This window comes from Mobula birostris, chromosome 1 (genome assembly GCF_030028105.1).
Source record: "Mobula birostris isolate sMobBir1 chromosome 1, sMobBir1.hap1, whole genome shotgun sequence".
Lineage (NCBI taxonomy): Eukaryota > Metazoa > Chordata > Chondrichthyes > Myliobatiformes > Myliobatidae > Mobula > Mobula birostris.
Window position 1 is genome coordinate 59781169 of NC_092370.1, and position 19528 is coordinate 59800696.

At 40.4% G+C, this 19528-nt stretch overlaps 1 protein-coding gene across 2 annotated transcripts in view; it reads right to left on the reverse strand.

Annotated features, from left to right (window-relative positions):
• Window positions 1–609: 609 nt before the first annotated feature.
• colec12 (collectin sub-family member 12) overlaps window positions 610–19528 on the reverse strand; it is a 142438-nt gene continuing 123519 nt past the window's right edge. The window contains exons 7-10 of one of the 2 annotated variants that reach the window (XM_072255819.1): window positions 15912–16048; window positions 13396–13505; window positions 4713–4855; window positions 610–1734 (exon numbers count right to left, since the gene is read on the reverse strand). In XM_072255819.1, coding sequence (XP_072111920.1) covers window positions 1616–1734; window positions 4713–4855; window positions 13396–13505; window positions 15912–16048 — 509 coding nt within the window. In that variant the 3' untranslated portion in view covers window positions 610–1615. Of the gene's footprint in view, window positions 2154–4712; window positions 4856–13395; window positions 13506–15911; window positions 16049–19528 lie in introns of both variants that reach the window. The other variant, XM_072255828.1, reaches the window with a different exon arrangement.

A 19528-nucleotide genomic window follows, 5' to 3' on the forward strand; every position in this document is an offset into this window, starting at 1 on the left:
GAAATTATATTTGTGTTCATCTTCAAGCAGTCTATCATAAACAAAAAATAATTATGAGGAAGCAACACTTTTGAAAAAATTTGTTGTCCAGTGTACTTAAGAACAAAGAATTGTGGGTGCCAGATTAGTCATGCAACACTCTTACGATGTGGAAGTTTTCATTCATTGGCTCACTATCATCGCTACAGTAGAACTGTCAGTAATTTAATTGGGTTGAGTTGTAAAAACATTACTTTGGGAGTATTTTTCTGCTCTCAGATCTTGGTACACACAAAATGCGTTTTTCAAATCAACCAGGATTAGCATTGCAATTAAATCTTTATGAAATGTGAGAGAATGGGAATTAAATCATAGGATGAAAGTTAATACAGTATTTAGTCAATGTATCCAGGCTGCATAATGTAAGACTATTTTGTTTATGAAGGGCTATGATTGGTTAATATGCTGATAAAGACTTTGCAAATAATAGCTAAAAGGACTGCAGTTCAATGTTTACACTCTGGGTCACCAGCAGTTTGTCACCAATGTGGCATTTTGCATTGGGATTCTTAATCATACCTTTATTTGCTAGCAGTAACAGCTTTGCCAACTAAAATATGAAACTGTTCATAATCATAAAACTTTGTCGTTTATTAAAGGATAAAACGTTTTAGAAATGTTGCATTTCTGATATTAAGACCCATTGTCAAAGGCATGACAATTCCCCTTCAGCCTCTCCTGGTTTTGGTGGGCAGTGGCTCATGCGCCTTGCTGGTTTCTTTCTTGTCTGCAAACAAAGGAAGTAGTCTTCACATCTTCTGCGATGTGCACAAAACTTACTGCTGATGTCAAAATATTTCTTCATCTTCTGTCATAAACAGGAGAAAATCTGCAGATGCTGGAAATCCAAGCAGCACACAAAATGCTGGCAGGACTCAGCAGGCCAGGCAGCATCTATGGAAAAGAGTACAGATGACGTTTCAGGCCGAGACCCTTCGACTGTTCTTTTTTCCAGAGATGCTGCCTGGCCTGATGAGTTCCTGCAGCATTTTGTGTGTGTGTTGTCTCCATGTTCTGTATTCTTTTTTTCATTTGGAACAGAAACAGTTGTACTTTAAAGCATCTTCTTAACAAGTCTGCATCCAAGAGATACTGTTTTAGTAAAATGGATGCCCATATGAAAGCACTTTAACTCCACCTACTTCACTGAAACAATGCCTTATTCACTGCGGCAGAACTTAACATAGATAGGGCTTGAATGTTTTCAGTTTTTAACAATAATAACTATACAGACTCTGCTTCAATGAAACATTTTTTAAAGGCTTCTGTGCACTCTAAGACTATGGCTTTAAAATTTAGATATTATGCATTGACACAGTAGGAACTGCCAGTTGGTAAAAATATTAGAGTTAGTTAAAACACAGGGTGATGGACAATTTTGTAAATGGTTATTTATTGCTGTTTCTAATTTAGTTACAATGTAGAAACTGAAAATTGATGTAATTGTCTCATGACACTTAATAACTGAAAATAATCTGATTTTCCCGAGCTGTAATCATAACTGACTAAAATTATAAAAGAACAATCCCAATCAAAAATAAAAGCTGAAAATTCAAACCCCCAAAACAGACCATATTTATAACTGCTGGAAGATAACAAAGAAAGATTTGATCTTTGATTTTCTGACATAACAGTTGAATAATAATTCCTTGATTGCCTTGTAAACTAGACACAAAATGTTCAGTAGAAATTTTCCTGAAAAACAAGAAAGCTTTGTAAGCAGAACTGTAAATAATTTTCAAGATGTGTTTAACATACATATTATCTTGACATAGGCATTCATGGAAAATAAAATAAAAATGGGTTCATGTGGACTCTGTAATATATTTTCTTGCTAATTTTACTTTTAATAAACAATGATTGCTATCAAATAATAGTTATTCTTTACAGAATAAAGTTTCGGGCTAACTTTAAAAGTTAAGGATTTTCATAATTTTACGTCCCAGCATCAGTATGAGGAAACAATGCTTGGAAAGTTAGGTTAGTAGTTGTTGTCTAACTCCATTTCAAAAGCTTCCTTTGTTTATCAGGGACCTGAAGCTGAAGTCCACCTCCAATACAGTCCACAAAGTAGTCTGACTGTAGTCTTCAGGACAATCACTCAGAAAGCTAATCTGCAAAGTTGAAAGACTAATCGTTAAAAAGATAGCTTAAATAGACACATAAGCTTTATAACACATAACCTATAACATCAAAAGTGTTCTCCAATTCTGTTTGTAATTTTGAACTGTAAGCAATTTTGTAATCAAGAATTTGTGGTGATCAGTATGCCTACATCAAGCTCCCTGGAACAACTGTAAGATCATAATCTGAAAAACCGTTTCTCTGATGTTAACAGCAAATACTGTCTAGAAAGCTTGGAATAAATTCTGCTCTCTCTTGGAAGAATGTCAAAGGATCATATATACACCAACTCCCAAATGAACAGACTTGTGTCTGCCCCTTCCGGGCCACATTTCTATTGGAAGTGTGAATGCCATATGAAACAACATTATACCCACCCGAGAGGGTTAATGGAGAATAACAGAAAATGTTGAACTTGACCTTAAATTGTAACTGTTATTTGTTTGTAATAGATAGCTTTTATTACGTAATAAGATATGAAACAGAAGCAGGGGTTGGTTGGTCACTCAGCCTCTAGACTTTGCTTTGCCATTCAATAAATTTGTGCTAAACCTCAGCCAAAAGTTCATTTTATAACTTGATCTTTGTAGCCTCTGTCTGCTAACTAAGCCTTGAATAAACTTTGCAACTGAGGGAGAGAATTCCAAAGATATGCAGTTTCTTTACACAGAATTACAGATTTCTATGTAAATATATTTCTCCATACTCTAATTTCAAATATTGGCCCATTTATTCTGAGAAGGATTATTAAAATAGAAGGGAGCTTGTTTCACATCTCAACCAGAAGGTGAATATAGCACTAAATGAGATATCAACCAGGATTTATGTGATCACATCTTTGAATTGGACTTGAACATAACCTTTAGGTGAAAATGTTAACTATTTCAGTTGAACCATAGCTGATCAATTAATAGTTCCCATAATCCCAGTGTAAGATTTTAATCCAATAAACCTGTCTTGTGATCTGGGGTATAATTTGCACATTTCCTTGAGAATAGCAGATTAATTCCATGTAATGTGCAATTTTCAGCATTCCTTGAGAGTTTGGAGGAACAGTTCTTGTGGATCAGAAGCAATATTTGGCTTTATTAGGGGCTTTTCCATTTGCAATAATGGCATTTTCCTATCCTTCATTGTGATCTTTGAACTTTCTCACACTGACTCCATATTGAAAAAACCCAGATTCAAAGATCCTGGCTGTGGATTAACTGACATGGCGAACAGCAGGACTGTCAATTTGGGTAACTTCCAGGTAACTTACAAAATAAGTATGTGATGTTTTCAGAAGGTTCTACATATCCTTGGTTTATTCTTTCACTATATTTAGTTGCAGCATTCTTGTTCCCCAATAAATATCCAGGTTTTTTTCTGATATTCAGAATATTTAAGCAACTTCAGACACACTAAATTAGCATCAGTATAAACAAGATTTATTCTAGTCATTAAAGTGAAGAGGTCTGGAGGAGGAGGTCTGGCCCCTGCACATGTAGCACGCAGGCCCACCGGTGTGTGGACACTCCCCCGTGCTCGTGAACCAGATCCCCAGCTATGGGCAAATAGCCCCACTGCCTTGTGGGCAGCCTTGTGAGAGACAAAGGCTACGGGAGTAAACCCAGACAGCAGATGCAGAGTGGAGCCCCTAAAGTGGCTGGATGTCATTGAACATCCTTCTGGCAGCTCCTGCAGCCAAGCTGGTGCCAAAAGTATTGCTTCAAAGGTTTCCTTTGGACTACATTGGTGAGGTCAAGAAGGGGATCTTGATGACTGGGCATCTTAGGATCTCCATACCTTCCACCAAGGCTTGTGATGATGATGATCATCACCCATCGTCCTTCGAGACAGACGGATGCCAACCAAACAACTAAGGTGAACATAATATTGTTATACAGATACATGAGTGAAACTAGCATTGACCTTAAATCTCAGTTTTTTGTATTTCTTGCAACTTTCTTATTTGTCCAAACCTTATATTGGTGACCCTTGTACAGCAGTCCTCGAATTACATAAGAGATCCGTTCCCATTTTTTTGTAAATCAGAAACACCTGCTTTCTATAGCTATCTATATTGTACGTATTGCGGGACATGCACTTCCTTTGTATAACTTTTCCATTTTATTGAATATTCATCTCAATACTTTCCATAGTTTAACTAATGGAACACATACTGTATCCAACCATTAATGAATACAACAAAACATTCTATTATAATAATAATAATAATAAAATGTTATAAATATTATAATAATAATAAAAAAAAATTTATGGGAGAATTTACATTAAGTTGGATTTCTGTGGTCTTCTGTATATCTGACTCTAAGAAATTGTATTTTGGAATCTAGGTACAGACAGCCTCTATTTCAATTGGCAGACACCTTTCCTGGCCACTATTCATATCTGGAAATTCCGAACTGACTACCACTGGTTTTCATTCTATTAAAACAATGGCAGAAAAATGTAAATATTTGGCGTGCATTTGTAAATCTTATGAAGTGATGTTATGAACATAAATGTTAAAATAGCATTGAAATAATAACGTTACAATGACTCACCTTTGTCAGCATTCTTCTCACAAATCACACGATTTGCATCTGTGCAGAAGAAGTCATTCCATAATGCATTCTTAGCAAGGCCAGCACAATCTTCTGTTAATCCTTCCAGCCGCCAGTTATCAGGCTGTCCTTGCCTCCAGTTTCTTGTATAGAATAAATATTAATACAACTGAATATGCTGAACTAAGTACTTGTATGTAAGTATGTATTAAGATCTTTAAGATTAACTTTGTTTATCATATGTACATCAAAACATACAATGAAATGCATTGTTGGCGTCAAATCAAATAAGCAAGGATTGTGCTGGTCAGCCCGCAAGTGTCAACGATAGCATAGCCACAACTACTAACCCTAGCCATACATCTTTGGCATATGGGAAGGAAGTGGAGCACCAGAGGAAACCCACAGGAAGAACGTACCATCTCCCTACAGACAGTAGCAGAAATTGAAATCTAATCTAATCTTACTGCTAGTGCTGTAGTGCATGGTGCTAACTCTACATTCAACTGTGCTGCCTCTATGTATACTGTATTATTGATGAGTTGTGTTCCCGTTTTCCAGGAACGCAACTCAGCAATAATACAACTCAGATTAACCCCAACATAATCACGGTATGTGGAATTAGTACAGTAATCTGATATCAGACAGGTCTAGGTAAGTTGCTAATTAAAGAAAATAAATTCTAAGTGTTTGGAGCATGTATTTCAACCATTCTTAGCATCTATTTGAAAATAATAGGGCACGTATTTATTATCAATATAGAGTGCCTAATTTACAAAAGCCGAATATAAGGTTTTTAAGCATTGTGAATGGCAAGTTGATTATAAGATCAATCTAACCATAACAATAATCTAATATCTTCAGGGAGCAGGGGAGGAGGGGTTAATTGTGGGAGTGGGGCGGGGATGGTGGAGAGTAGATTAGGAAATTATAGAGGTTTGCCAAAATTTAATGGAAAGGCTACATTTGTATTTTCTGCCTGAAATCTGACAAGTCTGAGAGACTGGGCCTTTGGAAAGGAGCATGAGTAGTCCACTTGGGCCCTCAAGCCTGTCCTATGATGACCTCACTCCTCTTTGCCAGTTCTCCATCACCCTCGATTCTAACCAGGAACAGAAAGGAAAAGGACTGGAGCAAGTTTGAGATTGAAGAATGAGTTGAGGTGTTTGGATAACAGTTAAAATGCCCAAGAGTTTTAGTTGTTACCATTTCAGTAGTTCTTTCAGGTGGTTTAGGAGACCAAAACTTTAGGATGATGTTTTTGTGGAATGAAGAGTGCTGTGTTAATGCCTCAACATTTTGACAATCTTTTGTGCTGCTCTGGTGGACTTCATTTCCAGTAAACTTTCTGCTGAATTACTTTACAAGAAAAATAGAAATCTTTTCAAACTATATTGCCTTCCCTTCAGAACCTAGGACAGCCCAACTTCAGTAACTAGCCTGCAGTATACAGATTATGCTTTTAATTCTTGCACAGACCTGACGGAGTCATCATGTATTTGTCTCCAGAAACATATAAGTGAGTCTTACACTGAACAGCTACAAGGTCTTCCAGCATTCTACCCCCCTCTGTATGTCACTGTCCTAGTAACCTTAACCTTGCTAAACATGGACTGCTACTCATAATTTAGAAACCATCTCTCCATGAAAGCAGATAGTGATGACATAGTTCATAATCATCTTTAGTGTGCCAGCACAGCCTCTGGTCATCTGTGGAAGAACATTTAAAGATAAAAACCTCATATCTGGCACAAATTTGACGTCCTACCAGTTAGCAGCAAGTTTTCTATGCTTCTGAGTCATTACCTTCGTGTATTAATCATCTTAAAATGCTGTAAAGATATTATTACTACTGCCATTACAAAAAGCCTTCAAGTCCACTGGCAAGATAAGTAAACACACATTTTTTTTCCTACAGCAGTTTGAATGGGGCACGACTGCGCAAGCGCGTGGAGGTCAGCCAGTGAGAACAGTGGGAAGAATTTAGTCCTGACAAAGGGTCTCGGCCCGAAACATCGACTGAACTTCTTCCTATAGATGCTGCCTGGCCTGCTGCGTTCACCAGCAACTTTTACGTGTGTTGCTTGGAAGGATTTAAAAGCAAGACAAATTTACAGAGTGGGCATCGGAGTGGGCATTGGAGTAGAGAGAGACAGAGTAGAAAGGCTTTAGCTCGATGGGGCTTCGGCGATAAAGGGTCGAGGCGAGGTAGGTTATCTGTTTAAAATAAAGACAGAGTATGTGTGTGAAGCCGGTTTTCTGTGCTTGGTGTCAGATGTGGGAAGTCCTAGAGACTCCCGGATGACCACATCTGCACCAGGTGCATCGAGCTGCAACTCCTTAGAGACTGCGTTAGGGAATTGGAGCTGCAACTCAATGACCTTCATCTGTTCAGGGAGAGTGAGGAAGTGATAGAGAGGAGCTATAGGCAAGTAGTCACCCTGGGACCACAGGAGACAGAGAAGTGGGTAACAGTCAGGAGAGTGAAGGGCAAGAAGCAGGTACTAGAGAGTACCCCAGTGGCTGTTCCCCTTAACAATAAGTATTCCTGCTTGAGTACCGTTGGGGTGGGGGGGTGGTGTTGGCCTACCTGGGGGAAGCAACAGAGGTCGTGCCTCTGGCATAGAGTCTGGCCCTGTGGCTCAGAAGGGTAGGGAAAAGAAGAGGATGGCAGCAGTGATAGGGGACTCTATAGTCAGCGGGTCAGATAGGCAATTCTGTGGACGCAGGAAAGAAACGTGGATGGTAGTTTGCCTCCCAGGTGCCAGGGTCCGGGATGTTTCTGATCGCGTCCACGATATCTTGAAGTGGGAAGGAGAACAGCCAGAGGTCGTGGTACATATTGGTACCAACGACATAGGTAGGAAAAGGGAGGAGGTCCTGAAAAAAGACTACAGGGAATTAGGAAAGAAGTTGAGAAACAGGACCTCAAAGGTAGTAATCTCAGGATTCCTGCCTGTGCCACGTGATAGTGAGTATAGAAATAGAATGATGTAGAGGATAAATGCGTGGCTGAGGGATTGGAACAGGGGGCAGGGATTTAGATTTCTGGATCATTGGGACCTCTTCTGGGGCAGGTGTGACCTGTACAAAAAGGACGGGTTGCACTTGAATCCGAGGGGGACCAACATCCTGGCGGGAAGGTTTGCTAAGGCTATTGGGGAGAGTTTAAACTAGAATTGCTGGGGGGTGGGAACCGAACTGAAGTGATGAAGAAAAGGGAGTTTGGCTCACAAACAGAGAAAGTTTGGAGACAGTGCAAAAGGAAGAATAGGCAGGTGATAGAGCAGGGACATGCTCAGTCTGATGGTTTGAGATGTGTCTATTTTAATGCGAGGAGTATCATGAATAAAGCGGATGAGCTTAGAGCGTGGATCAGAACTTGGAGCTATGATGTTGTGGCCATTACAGAGTCTTGGATGGTGCAGGGGCAGGAATAGCTACTTCAAGTGCCAGGCTTTAGACGTTTCAGAAAGAACAGGGAGGGAGGCAAAAGAGATGGGGGCATGGCACTGTTGATCAGAGATAGTGTCATGGCGGTAGAAAAGGAGGAAGTCATGGAGGGGTTGTCTACAGAGTCTCTGTGGGTGGAAGTTAGGAATAGGAAGGGGTCAATAACTTGACTGGGTTTTTTTATAGACCACCCAATAGTAACAGGGACATCGAGGAGCAGATAGGGAGACAGATTCTGGAAAGGAGTTATAATAACAGGGTTGCTGTGGTGGGAGATTTTAATTTCCCAAATATTGATTGGCAGCTCCCTAGAGCGAGGGGTTTAGATGGGGTAGAGTTTGTTAGGTGTGTTCAGGAAGGTTTCTTGACACAATATGTAGATAAGCCTACAAGAGGAGAGGCTGTACTCAATCTGGTATTGGGAAGTGAACCTGGTCAGGTGTCGGGTCTCTCAGTGGGAGAGCATTTTGGAGATAGTGATCACAATTCTATCTCCTTTACCATAGCATTGGAGAGGGATAGGAACAGACAAGTTAGGGACACATTTAATTGGAGTAAGGGGAATCATAAGGCTATCAGGCAGGAACGTGGAAGCATAAATTGGAAACAGATGTTCTCAGGGAAACGTATGGGAGAAATGTGGCAAATGTTCAGGGGATCCTGAGTAGGTATGTTCCAATGAGACATGGAAAGGATGGTAGGGTACAAGACGCGTAGTGCACAAAGGCTGTTGTAAATCTAGTCAAGAAGAAAAGAAGAGTGTATGAAAGGTTCAAATAACTAGGTAATGATATGAATGTAGAAGATTATAAGGCTAGCAGGAAGGAGCTGAAGAATGAAATTAGGAGAGCCAAAAGGGGCCATGAGAAGGCCTTGGCGGACAGGATTAAGGAAAACCCCAAGGCATTCTACAAGTATGTGAAGAGCAAGAGGATAAGATGTGAGAGAATAGGACTAATCTAGTGTGACAATGGAAAAGTGTGTATGGAACCGGAGGAAATAGTGGAGGTACTTAATGAATACTTCACTTCAGTATTCACTATGGAAAAGGATCTTGGCGATTGTAGGGATGACTTACAGTGGACTGAAAAGCTTGAGAATGTAGATATTAAGAAAGAGGATGTGCTGGAGCTTTTGGAAAGCATCAAGTTGGATAAATCACTGGGACCGGACAGGGTGTACCCCAGGCTACTGTGGGAAGTGAGGGAGGAGATTGCTGAGCCTCTGGCAATGAACTTTGTATCATCAATAGGATGGGAGGGGTTCCGGAGGATTGGAGGGTTGTGGTTGTTTTTCCCTTGTTAAAGAAAGGGAGTGGGGATAGCCCAGGGAATTATAGGCCAGTGAATCTTACTTCAGTGGTTGGTAAGTTGATGGAAAAGATCCTGAGAGCCAGGATTTATGAACATTTGAAGAGGCATAATATGATTAGGAATAGTCAGCATGGCTTTGTCAAAGGCAGGTTGTGCCTTACGAGCCTGATTGAATTTTTTGAGGACGTGATTAAGCACATTAATGAAGGTAGAGCTGTAGATGTAGTGTATATGGATTTTAGCAAGACATTTGATAAGGTACCCTATGCAAGGCTTATTGAGAAAGTAAGGAGGCATGGGATCCAAGGGGGCATTGCTTTGTGGATCCAGAACTGACTTGCCCACAGAAGGCAAAGAATGGTTGCAGACGGGTCATATTCTGCATGGATGCCGACGACCAGTTGTGTGCCTCAGGGATCTGTTCCAAGACCCCTACTCTTTATGATTTTTATAAATTACCTGGATGAGGAAGCAGAGGGATGGGTTAGTAAATTTGCTGATGACACAAAGGTTGGGTGTGTTTGAATAGTCTGCAGGACTGTCAGAGGTTACATTGATAGGATGCAAAACTGGGCTGAGAAGTGGCAGATGGAGTTCAACCCAGATAAGTGTGAGGTGGTTCATTTTGGTAGGTCAAATATGATGGCAGAATATAGTATTAATGGTAAGACTCTAGGCAGTGCAGAGGATCAGAGGGATCTTGGGGTCCGAGTCCATAGGATGCTCAAAGTATCTGCGCAGGTTGACTCTGTGGTTAAGAAGGCATACGGTGCATTTGCCTTCATCAATCGTGGGATTGAGTTTCGGAGCCGAGAGGTAATGTTGCAGCTATATAGGACCCTGGTCAGACCCCACTTGGAGTACTCTACTCAGTTCTGGTCGCCTCACTATAGGAAGGACCTGGAAACCATAGAAAGGGTACAGAGGAAATTTACAAGGATGTTGCCTGGATTGGGGAGCATGCCTTATGAAATTAGGTTGAGTGAACTCATCCTTTTCTCCTCGGAGTGACGAAGGATGAGAGGTGACTTGATAGAGGTGTATAAGATGATGAGAGGCATTCATTGTGTGGAAAGTCAGAGGCTTTTTCCCAGGGCTGAACTGGTTAGCACGAGAGAGCATAGTTTTGAGGTGCTTGGAAGTAGGTACAGAGGAGATGTCAGGGGTAAGTTTTTTACGCAGAGAGTGGTGAGCGCATAGAATGGGCTGCTGGCGGTGGTGGTGGAGACAGAAACGATAGGGTCTTTTACGAGACTCCTGGATGGCTACATGGAGCTTAGAAGAATAGAGGGCTATGGATAAAGGCTAGGTAGTTCTAAGGTAGGGACATGTTCAGCACAGCTTTGTGGGCCGAAAAGCCTGTATTGTGCTGTATGTTTTCTGTGTTTCTATGTTTCTCCCTGAGCAGCGCTGTCATTCCTACATGCTTCAAGGCCGTCACCATTGTCCCCGTGCCAAAGAAGTCTTCAGTGTCCTGCCTCAACGACTACCGGGACTCAGATCCATCATCATGAAGTGTTCCAAGAGGCTCGTCATGAGGCACATCAAGACCCTGCTGCCCCCCTCACTGGACCCCCTGCAGTTCGTGTACCATCCTAACCGTCCAACAGATGATGCATTGCCATCACCCTCCACCTGGACAAAAACGTCACATACGTTCGAATGCTGTTCATAGACTTCAGTTCAGCATTCAACACAATCATTCCTCAGAAACTGATTGGAAAGCTAAGCCTACTGGGCCTGAACGCCTTCCGTCTGCAACTGGATCCTAGACTTCCTGACTGGGAGACCCCAGTCAGTCTGGATTGGAAGCAGCATCTCCAACACCACCACACTGAGCACGGGGGCCCCCCAGGGCTATGTGCTCAGTCCACTGCTGTTCACTCTGCTGACCCACGACTGTGCTGCAACACACAGCTTGAACCACATCATCAAGTTCGCCGATGACACGACCATGGTGGGTCTCATCAGCAAGAACGATGAGTCAGCATACAGTGAGGAGGTGCAGCAGCTACCGGACTGGTGCAGAGCCAACAACCTGTCTCTGAATGTCAACAAAATAAAAGAGCTAGTTGTTGACTTCAGGAGGACATGGAGCGACCACTCTCCGCTGAACATCGACGACTCCTCGATGGAGATCGTTAAGTGCACCAAATTTCTTGGTGTTCACCTGGCGGAGAATCTCACCTGGTCCCTCAACACCAGCTCCATAGGAAAGAAAGCCCAGCAGCGTCTCTACTTTCTGCGAAGGCTGAGAAAAGTCCATCTCCCACTCCCAATCCTCACCACATTCTACAGAGGTTGTATTGAGAGCATCGTGAGCAGCTGCATCACTGTCTGGTTCAGAAATTGCACCATCTCGGCTCGCAAGACCTTGCAGCGGATAGTGAGGTCAGCTGAGAAGATCATCGGGGTCTCTCTTCCCGCCATTACAGGCATTTATGCCACATGCTGCATTCGTAAGGCAAAAAGCATTATGAAGGACCCCACACACCCCTCATAGAAACTCTTCTCCCTCTTGCTATCTGGCAAAAGGTACCAAAGCATTTGGGCTCTCACGACCAGACTATGTAACAGTTTCTTCTCCCAAGCCATCAGACTCCTCAATACTCAGAGCCTGGATTGACACCAACCTACTGCCCTCTACTGTGCCTATTGTCTTGTTTATTATTTATTGTAATGCCTGCACTGTTTTGTGCACTTTATGCAGTCCTGGGTAGGTCTGTAGTCTCGTGTTGTTTTTGTGTTGTTTTTACGTTGTTCAGTGTAGTTTTTGTATTGCTTCATGTAGCACCATGGTCCTGAAAAACATCTCATTTTTACTGTGTACTGTACCAGCAGTTATGGTCGAAATGACAATATAAAGTGACTTGACTTGACTTGACTTGACTTCTAAACCAAAATCTCTCCATGTATAAACACCCAGTACTACAGCCTCATTTACACTCAGCTGGCCACTTGAACTGTATACTCAACAGCAGACTCCCAAGCCCCAGAAAGTCAAGAAATTATCAGCTGGAGAGAAGAAATGATTCAAAGACATTTTCAAAGTCTCCTTGAAAGAATGTAATATCCCCAATAAATTGTAGGAATCCCTGGCCCTGACTAATCAAAACTAAGTAGTGTTCAATGTACCATTCAGAATCAAGTCCCTGAGGGTTAATGTAGATTTACATGTAAATGGTCAGCACGGACTCAGTAGGGTGAAGGTTGTATATCACTATAATTCTGTGGCTCATAGTATCAGTAACATTAGCCAGCAACTCGGGGCACATCAGAGATCAACTTTCCTGTCTCATGGAGTCGTTTAATAAGATTGACAATGCTAGGGGACCGCAAAGCAGCTAACACCTACAGGGAACTTACAGCATATGTCAGTCAGCTGCATGTTTACTTACTTGTTTAGTGATACAATGTGGAGTCGGCCCTTCTGGCCCATCAAGCCATGCTACCCCCACAACCCCGCAACCCTGATTAACTCCAACCTAATCACAGGACAATTTACAATGACCAATTGACCCACCAGGTATGTCTTTGGACTGTAGGAGGAAACCGGGGCACCCAGGGAAAACACACGAATTCCACAGGGAGGACATACAGAGACTCCTTACAGAACAGTGTCGGAATTGAACTCCAAACTCTGGAACGGCCCAAGTTGTAACAGCATCACGCTAACCATTATGCTACCATGGTGCCCAGATTCAGCCTTGCAAATTTACCAGTTTGCTTCAGAACTCACTGGTTAAAATGTTGACCCATTTATTTTTTTAATTAAGCAAAATGGTGGTATATGGCATGACTATCTTAAGTCAAAATTTAATTTTAGGTGGAACAAAACCTACAATTAAATTTACATGAATATATAATTTGTACTTGGCACTTAGTAGTTTTCGATTTTATAGACGCCATATACATACGTGTACTGTGCAGCAGTTCCATCGACCCATCTCCACACATTATGCTCCTTCATATCTGTCAGACCAATCCAGTAGTAAAATGCGCTATTAATTTGTTTTCTCACCCATTGCTGTAATATGAATACAACAATTGTTAGTGATATTGATGCATCAACTCCTGCATTACAGCCATTGGGGACAACAGAAATTCCCCCTCATAGAATTCACAAATTAATACACGAAAGTTTAATAGATGCAATAAATTTCATTCTCATCAATTTATGTGAAAAAATAACATAATCTCTTTTAAACTCCTGTTCCTGATGCATGCGTAGATGACACAGCTTTACATTATGGAAAGTTGCAATACAGACCATTTTCCAGGAACACAACTCACCAATAATACAATGGCTGCCTGTAAGTAAATATGTACATTGCAATGCATCATAAAAATTGCCCAGCATTCTCAATATTTTCCTAAATATTGTGTAATCTTTTCAGGATGATCAGAATTACTTCATTGCCCTCAAGTTATGCTTCATGTCCTCAATATTCATTGTTAAAGTAGAATGTAACAAGAGATATTCAGTGTCTTCAGTTGCACTTACAAATATTGGCAGACTGATATGAAAAGCCAGTGATATTGAAAAACTACAAAAATTAGAGTTTTTTTTTTTAAATACTGTTGGATTAAGTACACTATTACTGCCACCAGTCAGATATTACCATCATGCTCAGTATGAATGGATCTATTACACAGAGGGACAAAGGAAAAAATAGTGTCAAAATTGGAAAACAAAATGGTAAACATGTCCATGTCTCATGAATATATGTTTGCAGTGACAGAAAACATGGTCACTTCTACCAATGCATGTAGATTGGTGAGGACAAGGTCAAGTAGATTATCTGTCATGTTGGTTTACGCACTGTCTGCCGTACACTCAGTCTGTAGTTACATCCTACAGGACTCTGCCAACTTACTCTATGATGGTCCTACCAAGCAACCTTTGGCAATAGACATTGAATTTCCCGCACCAGTATACATATTGTACCATTGCGGCTTTCAGTGCTTCTTCTGGGTATTGTTCAATGTGGAGAACCACTGATTCATCAACTGTGAGAAGACAGGAAGTGGTAAGCCTCAATGGTTAATATTGAGAACTCCAAGAGCCTTGTATATCACAAAGCCTCCATTTCTGGCAGGTATGTCCTACTCATGTAACAAGAAGTAGCTCAGGAATGTAATAGAGTCTGGTCCATCCCTAAGTTGTGGTTCTGTGAGTAAAACTATGTAAGGGCGTTGCTTGACCAGTCCCTGGGACATTTCTCACACTTTAGATACCAGTCACAAAATATTTGCAAGGAGGACTTTGCAAATTCTGACAAAGTCAATACTGACTTGGCTATGAGTGACTTCATCATGGCCATATTCAATACATAGATTGATGCCGGAATATTTATCAAGTTTTTTTTTTAAATTATGTTTTATTACAAACCATGCTGGGTCACTTGGAGGACATTTCAGTGTCAACCACATGAAATGGGTCTGGAGTCACACATAACCCAGACTCAGTAAGGATCATATGAATTTCTTCCTGAAGGTCATGAATGAACAATATGAGTTTTAATAATAACCCAGTGGTTTTCATGGTCATCTTTATCATGATTAATTGATGTTTTCATTTTTCAAATCCCAAAAGTAGACTTTTGAACCTTTCATTAATTCTGGTAACAATGCATAGAAATATATATTTAGACCCTTGTTATTTAGGAGCACATAGAATTCAACTATTATCTCCTAACTTCAGTTTGACGACATAATTATAGAACATAAAAAGCACAATTACTTCTCAGTCTGGCAATGGGCTATGTTCCCCAGCTTCAACATTATTCTGTGAAATGATTTCTTTTGAATAGTCTTTTTAAATGAAATTGATATGGTTGTGGACTGAGGAGAATGGGCATGGTTAAACCTACCATTTTGATCAAGGACAATGTCAGATTTTCTGCCTTGATCAGCGAAGTGTGAAGCACATTTACCTACATTTACAGATTACTTGGTCTGTTCAGAATCAGAAGGCTTTGCTACTGTGATCCCATGGTAACTCTAAGATTAATGTGCTTTAATTTTACATGCAATTAAAATATCACTTCCATGTTTTTCTTATTAAGACTTGAATAGGAATGAAATTGAGAGTAATAAATCAAGACCCAGAAGAAAGGAATACATACTGTAGCATCTAAACTGTTCTTTCTTGGTAATGTTGCTCATTTGCAGAGATGAAATCTTAGGGTTGCTCTTAGTAGCCAGGGCAATAAATATTTCTAATTCTGTGTATTACTTTTATTGTATATGTTAAATATGAACAACTTTTAAAATTTGTGTGTTAATTTCATTTGAACCCAATGTGCAAAGATTCAAAATAATGTAATTAACCAAATATATCTTAATTTTCTGTGCTGAAGGAAATAAGTCATCTTTAGCAAATCTGAAGAAAGTGACAATGAAGTATTTAATGTTATGATCATTTCAGTACCTGTTCTTCTTGGTTATTAATTATAATCAGGTTGGATGACATAGTTCTACATAGATTATTTGCATCTTTAAATTGAACTGGATTATTGGAGATATAATAACATTTATCCTTAAACCTCCTCCAATTAAATGGACAACCTGTAAAAAACCACAGAGAATGAACTTAGTAAAGCTGTGCAAGAAAGCGTAACAAATACTTGAAGGAATTTTTACTTTATTCAGTGTTCATAAAAATGAATATAGTTTAATGAGAATATTTTCTATTGTACTTTCCAGATACAGAAGCAAACTTCCCATGCAGTCTATAGAAATACATTTAGTGTTATCCACTAAGTTTGAACTTCAAGGCATTGTTCTCTCTCTTCTGCCCAAAAATATTTACCATAAGGGTACTCCTACTTCTGAGTAGATGGGCCACAGAAAGCCCAGAGATACATTCCTATTGCATTGATGTAACTTGTTCAACCTTTCAAAATCAGCAACCCTGAGTAAAATATCTTATTTGAGCCAGGTAAGGGACAGATTGCCCAATTAATAAAAGTATTGAGACTACATAAATTCATGCCACTGTTAGACCCTCACAATATCCAACTCAAGAGGCATTCATCCATCCCATCATCTCAGTAGGTCTCACTGGAAAAATGTTACTCTCCAACTTCACAGTTTTTCACTCAGTTACTCTCCCAATATATACTCTGCTACTGGAATAAAAGGTCATGTAAGAAAATCATGTCCTTTCTGTACTGTTTTAGACAGGAACTTTCTTTTTACTTTGCTTATAAATTATTTTTATGTGTACTATTCACGTTGCAACATGCAAACTTTGAAAATTGTTGACGATCTATCCTGCACCCAACATATTGAAACAATCATGAAGAAGGCACACCAGCGGCATACTTCATTAGGAGTTTGAGGAGATTTGGTATGTCACCAAAGACTCTAGCAAATTTCCACGGATATATGGTGGAGAGCACTCTGACTGGTTGCATCACTGCTTGGTATAGAGGCTCCAATGCACAAGGTTGGATGAGGCTACAGAGGTTAGTAGACTTGGCCAACTCCATCTTGGGTACAAGCCTCCCCACCATGAAGGACATCTTCAAAGTGCAGTGCCTCAAGAAGATGGCATCCGTCATTAAGTGTCCTCACCATCCAGGACATTCTTTTTTTCATTACTACCATCAGGGAGGAGATACAGGATGCACACTCAAAGTTTTAGGAACACCTTTTTCTCCTCTGTCATTTGTATGGTCCATAAACCCAAGAATACGACTTCATTATTCCTCTTTTGCAGTACGTATTTATTTTATATCTATTGTAACTTATAGTAATTTAATGTCATATACTGTTGTTCTGGCCTCTGTAGGTGCGTTTCATTTTGTATGCAAATCGTTTTGTATAATCATCATTTCCAGTACATAATCTGTTTTTATATCATTTCCTGCATAGATTAATTTGGGTTTTGTCTTTCCACCTATCTCCATCATCCCTTTAAGCAGTAATATCCATGAGTATTAAATATTTGCTAATACTGGTAAACATTTAGTAGATGTATTTTGAAGAAAATATTATGTTCAGCATTTGTTGTAATTAAGTATTTTTGCACCACAAATTTACTCACACGGCATAGTTATGGAGTGCTGTGTGCGTGTATTACTTTGGTTAACACCGATTGCAAGAATAGTTGACAGTATTAGTATATTCAGGCGTACAACTATTCCATATTCTATTTAATATGTATCTTACTTAACTTTCTGCAGTTTCACAAGTAAGATCTTATTTAAAACTGTGAAGAAAGTTCCTGTCTCGGCTGATTTTTGAGAAGGTGTTTAACTCTCTGCATAGCTCTGTATATACGCATTGAGAGTTCAGGTGAGTGAAAAGATAACTCATCTTCAACGGCATTGCCCATGGACTGGAGACATGCCTTATACAATAATGTCAGCTTTCTGTTTGATCAATGTTGATTGCCAAGACCTGGAAGTGAGGACAGAAGGTGGCGCATCTTGAATGAATCCACAACTAGCATAGCTACAGCACAAGCTGGCGCATGAGCCAAAGTGGAAGAATGAGATCAGCTTACATCCAATGCATCTTACTAAAGAAAATGTCCAATGCATTTTGGCTATGAAAAAGACAATGCTTTAGTTCTACAAGGAAAAGCTGCCCACAACACACAACCAATATGCCTTTCACATTGTCCAGGTATTGAAAATCAAAGTCTACAGCAGCAATGACCCACACACTCCTCCTTCTGTAGTTTCATCACAGTAAGGACTTCAGTCAAGAGTTGCTGCTGATGCCACTCCCATCTGCACAAACACAGACAGACTGAACTTCCATCCATCCCAGGACATACATTTGGCAAACCAGTCTCCACAATGCCCTCATTCAGGAGCCACAGGTGCATTCGGTTTGGCTTGCTATCTGGCTTGTTGAGACTGAGTCACAACAGGGCTAAGTGTGTTTGACAGCCAGTCTGTCCTGGAAGTCAAGCTTTCAGCAATGCTGTGGAAGTAATAAGTCTCAGACTTAGTGAAGAGCTAGCCCTTTTCTGTAAGTGGCTTGATGCTGATCACTGCAACGTGCAGGAAGGGTTAGGGCAGTGCACATTAATATTCCAGCTGTGGGTTTACAATGCAGTGGCAGAGGCTGAACAAAGTCTATGGCTGTTCAGAGGAAGTCGAAGAATCTCTCTTCAGCAGACTTAATAATTTTCCAGAGCACTCACACAAAGAACTGGAGCTTGCAGACCTGTTGTTGGAACTGCAAGCCACAGAAAACAAGGGTTACCTACTAGGACTGAGTTTGTTTTTGGGATGCAGCAAGAGGAATAAACCCTAGTGTAGAAACTTCTGAACAACAGGCAAGAACATTAGAAAACTGAAGGTTTCAAATATTAAACAAAACCTTTTGCCCACTATCCGCCAGTTTCATTCTTTGTAGAATTCATCTGCTGCCATGCAGAAATGTGAAATGATCCTAGTTTCACGCTCTCAACTTCTGGTAAAACGTCATTCAAAGAGAGATCTCCAGCAAAGATTGGAAAACCAAAACCCCTATCGTGGTCAACTAAACTGAAGTAGAAAACTATATAATGAATGCTGGACAACGCCTGTCCACAAGACACCTCACCCCTTAGCTACTTCCTCTTGCACAGAGGTATGTGGAAAATGCTTCCAAGGCAAATACTGCTCAAAAATATGTCTAGTTCCATTTACCTGAAAGTAAACCCAGAGCTGAGCAAAATAACAAGTGCATATTACTGAGCAATGTGCTCTTGCAGGATCTAGACCTCACCAACAGTCTGCCCAAGGTCCCCATGCATTTCAGAACTGAGTCCAATGTAGTGATGGCAGACATCAGTACACAGCTTCGTAGTGAGAGGGGATCATTGAGACTACCTCAGGTTCTTGTGGTTTCATGACCACCAACTGGATAACGAGATTCTGGCATACCACATGAGAGTTCATGTATTGGTAACTGTCCCTCGTCAGCTGCGGCAATCTATGACATTAAGAGACAGCTATCGAGGGAAAGAAGGACGTTGGGATTGAATCACAGAGATACACAGAAAGGAATTTCTAAGTGGACGATGGCATTAAGTCATTTCCTAGT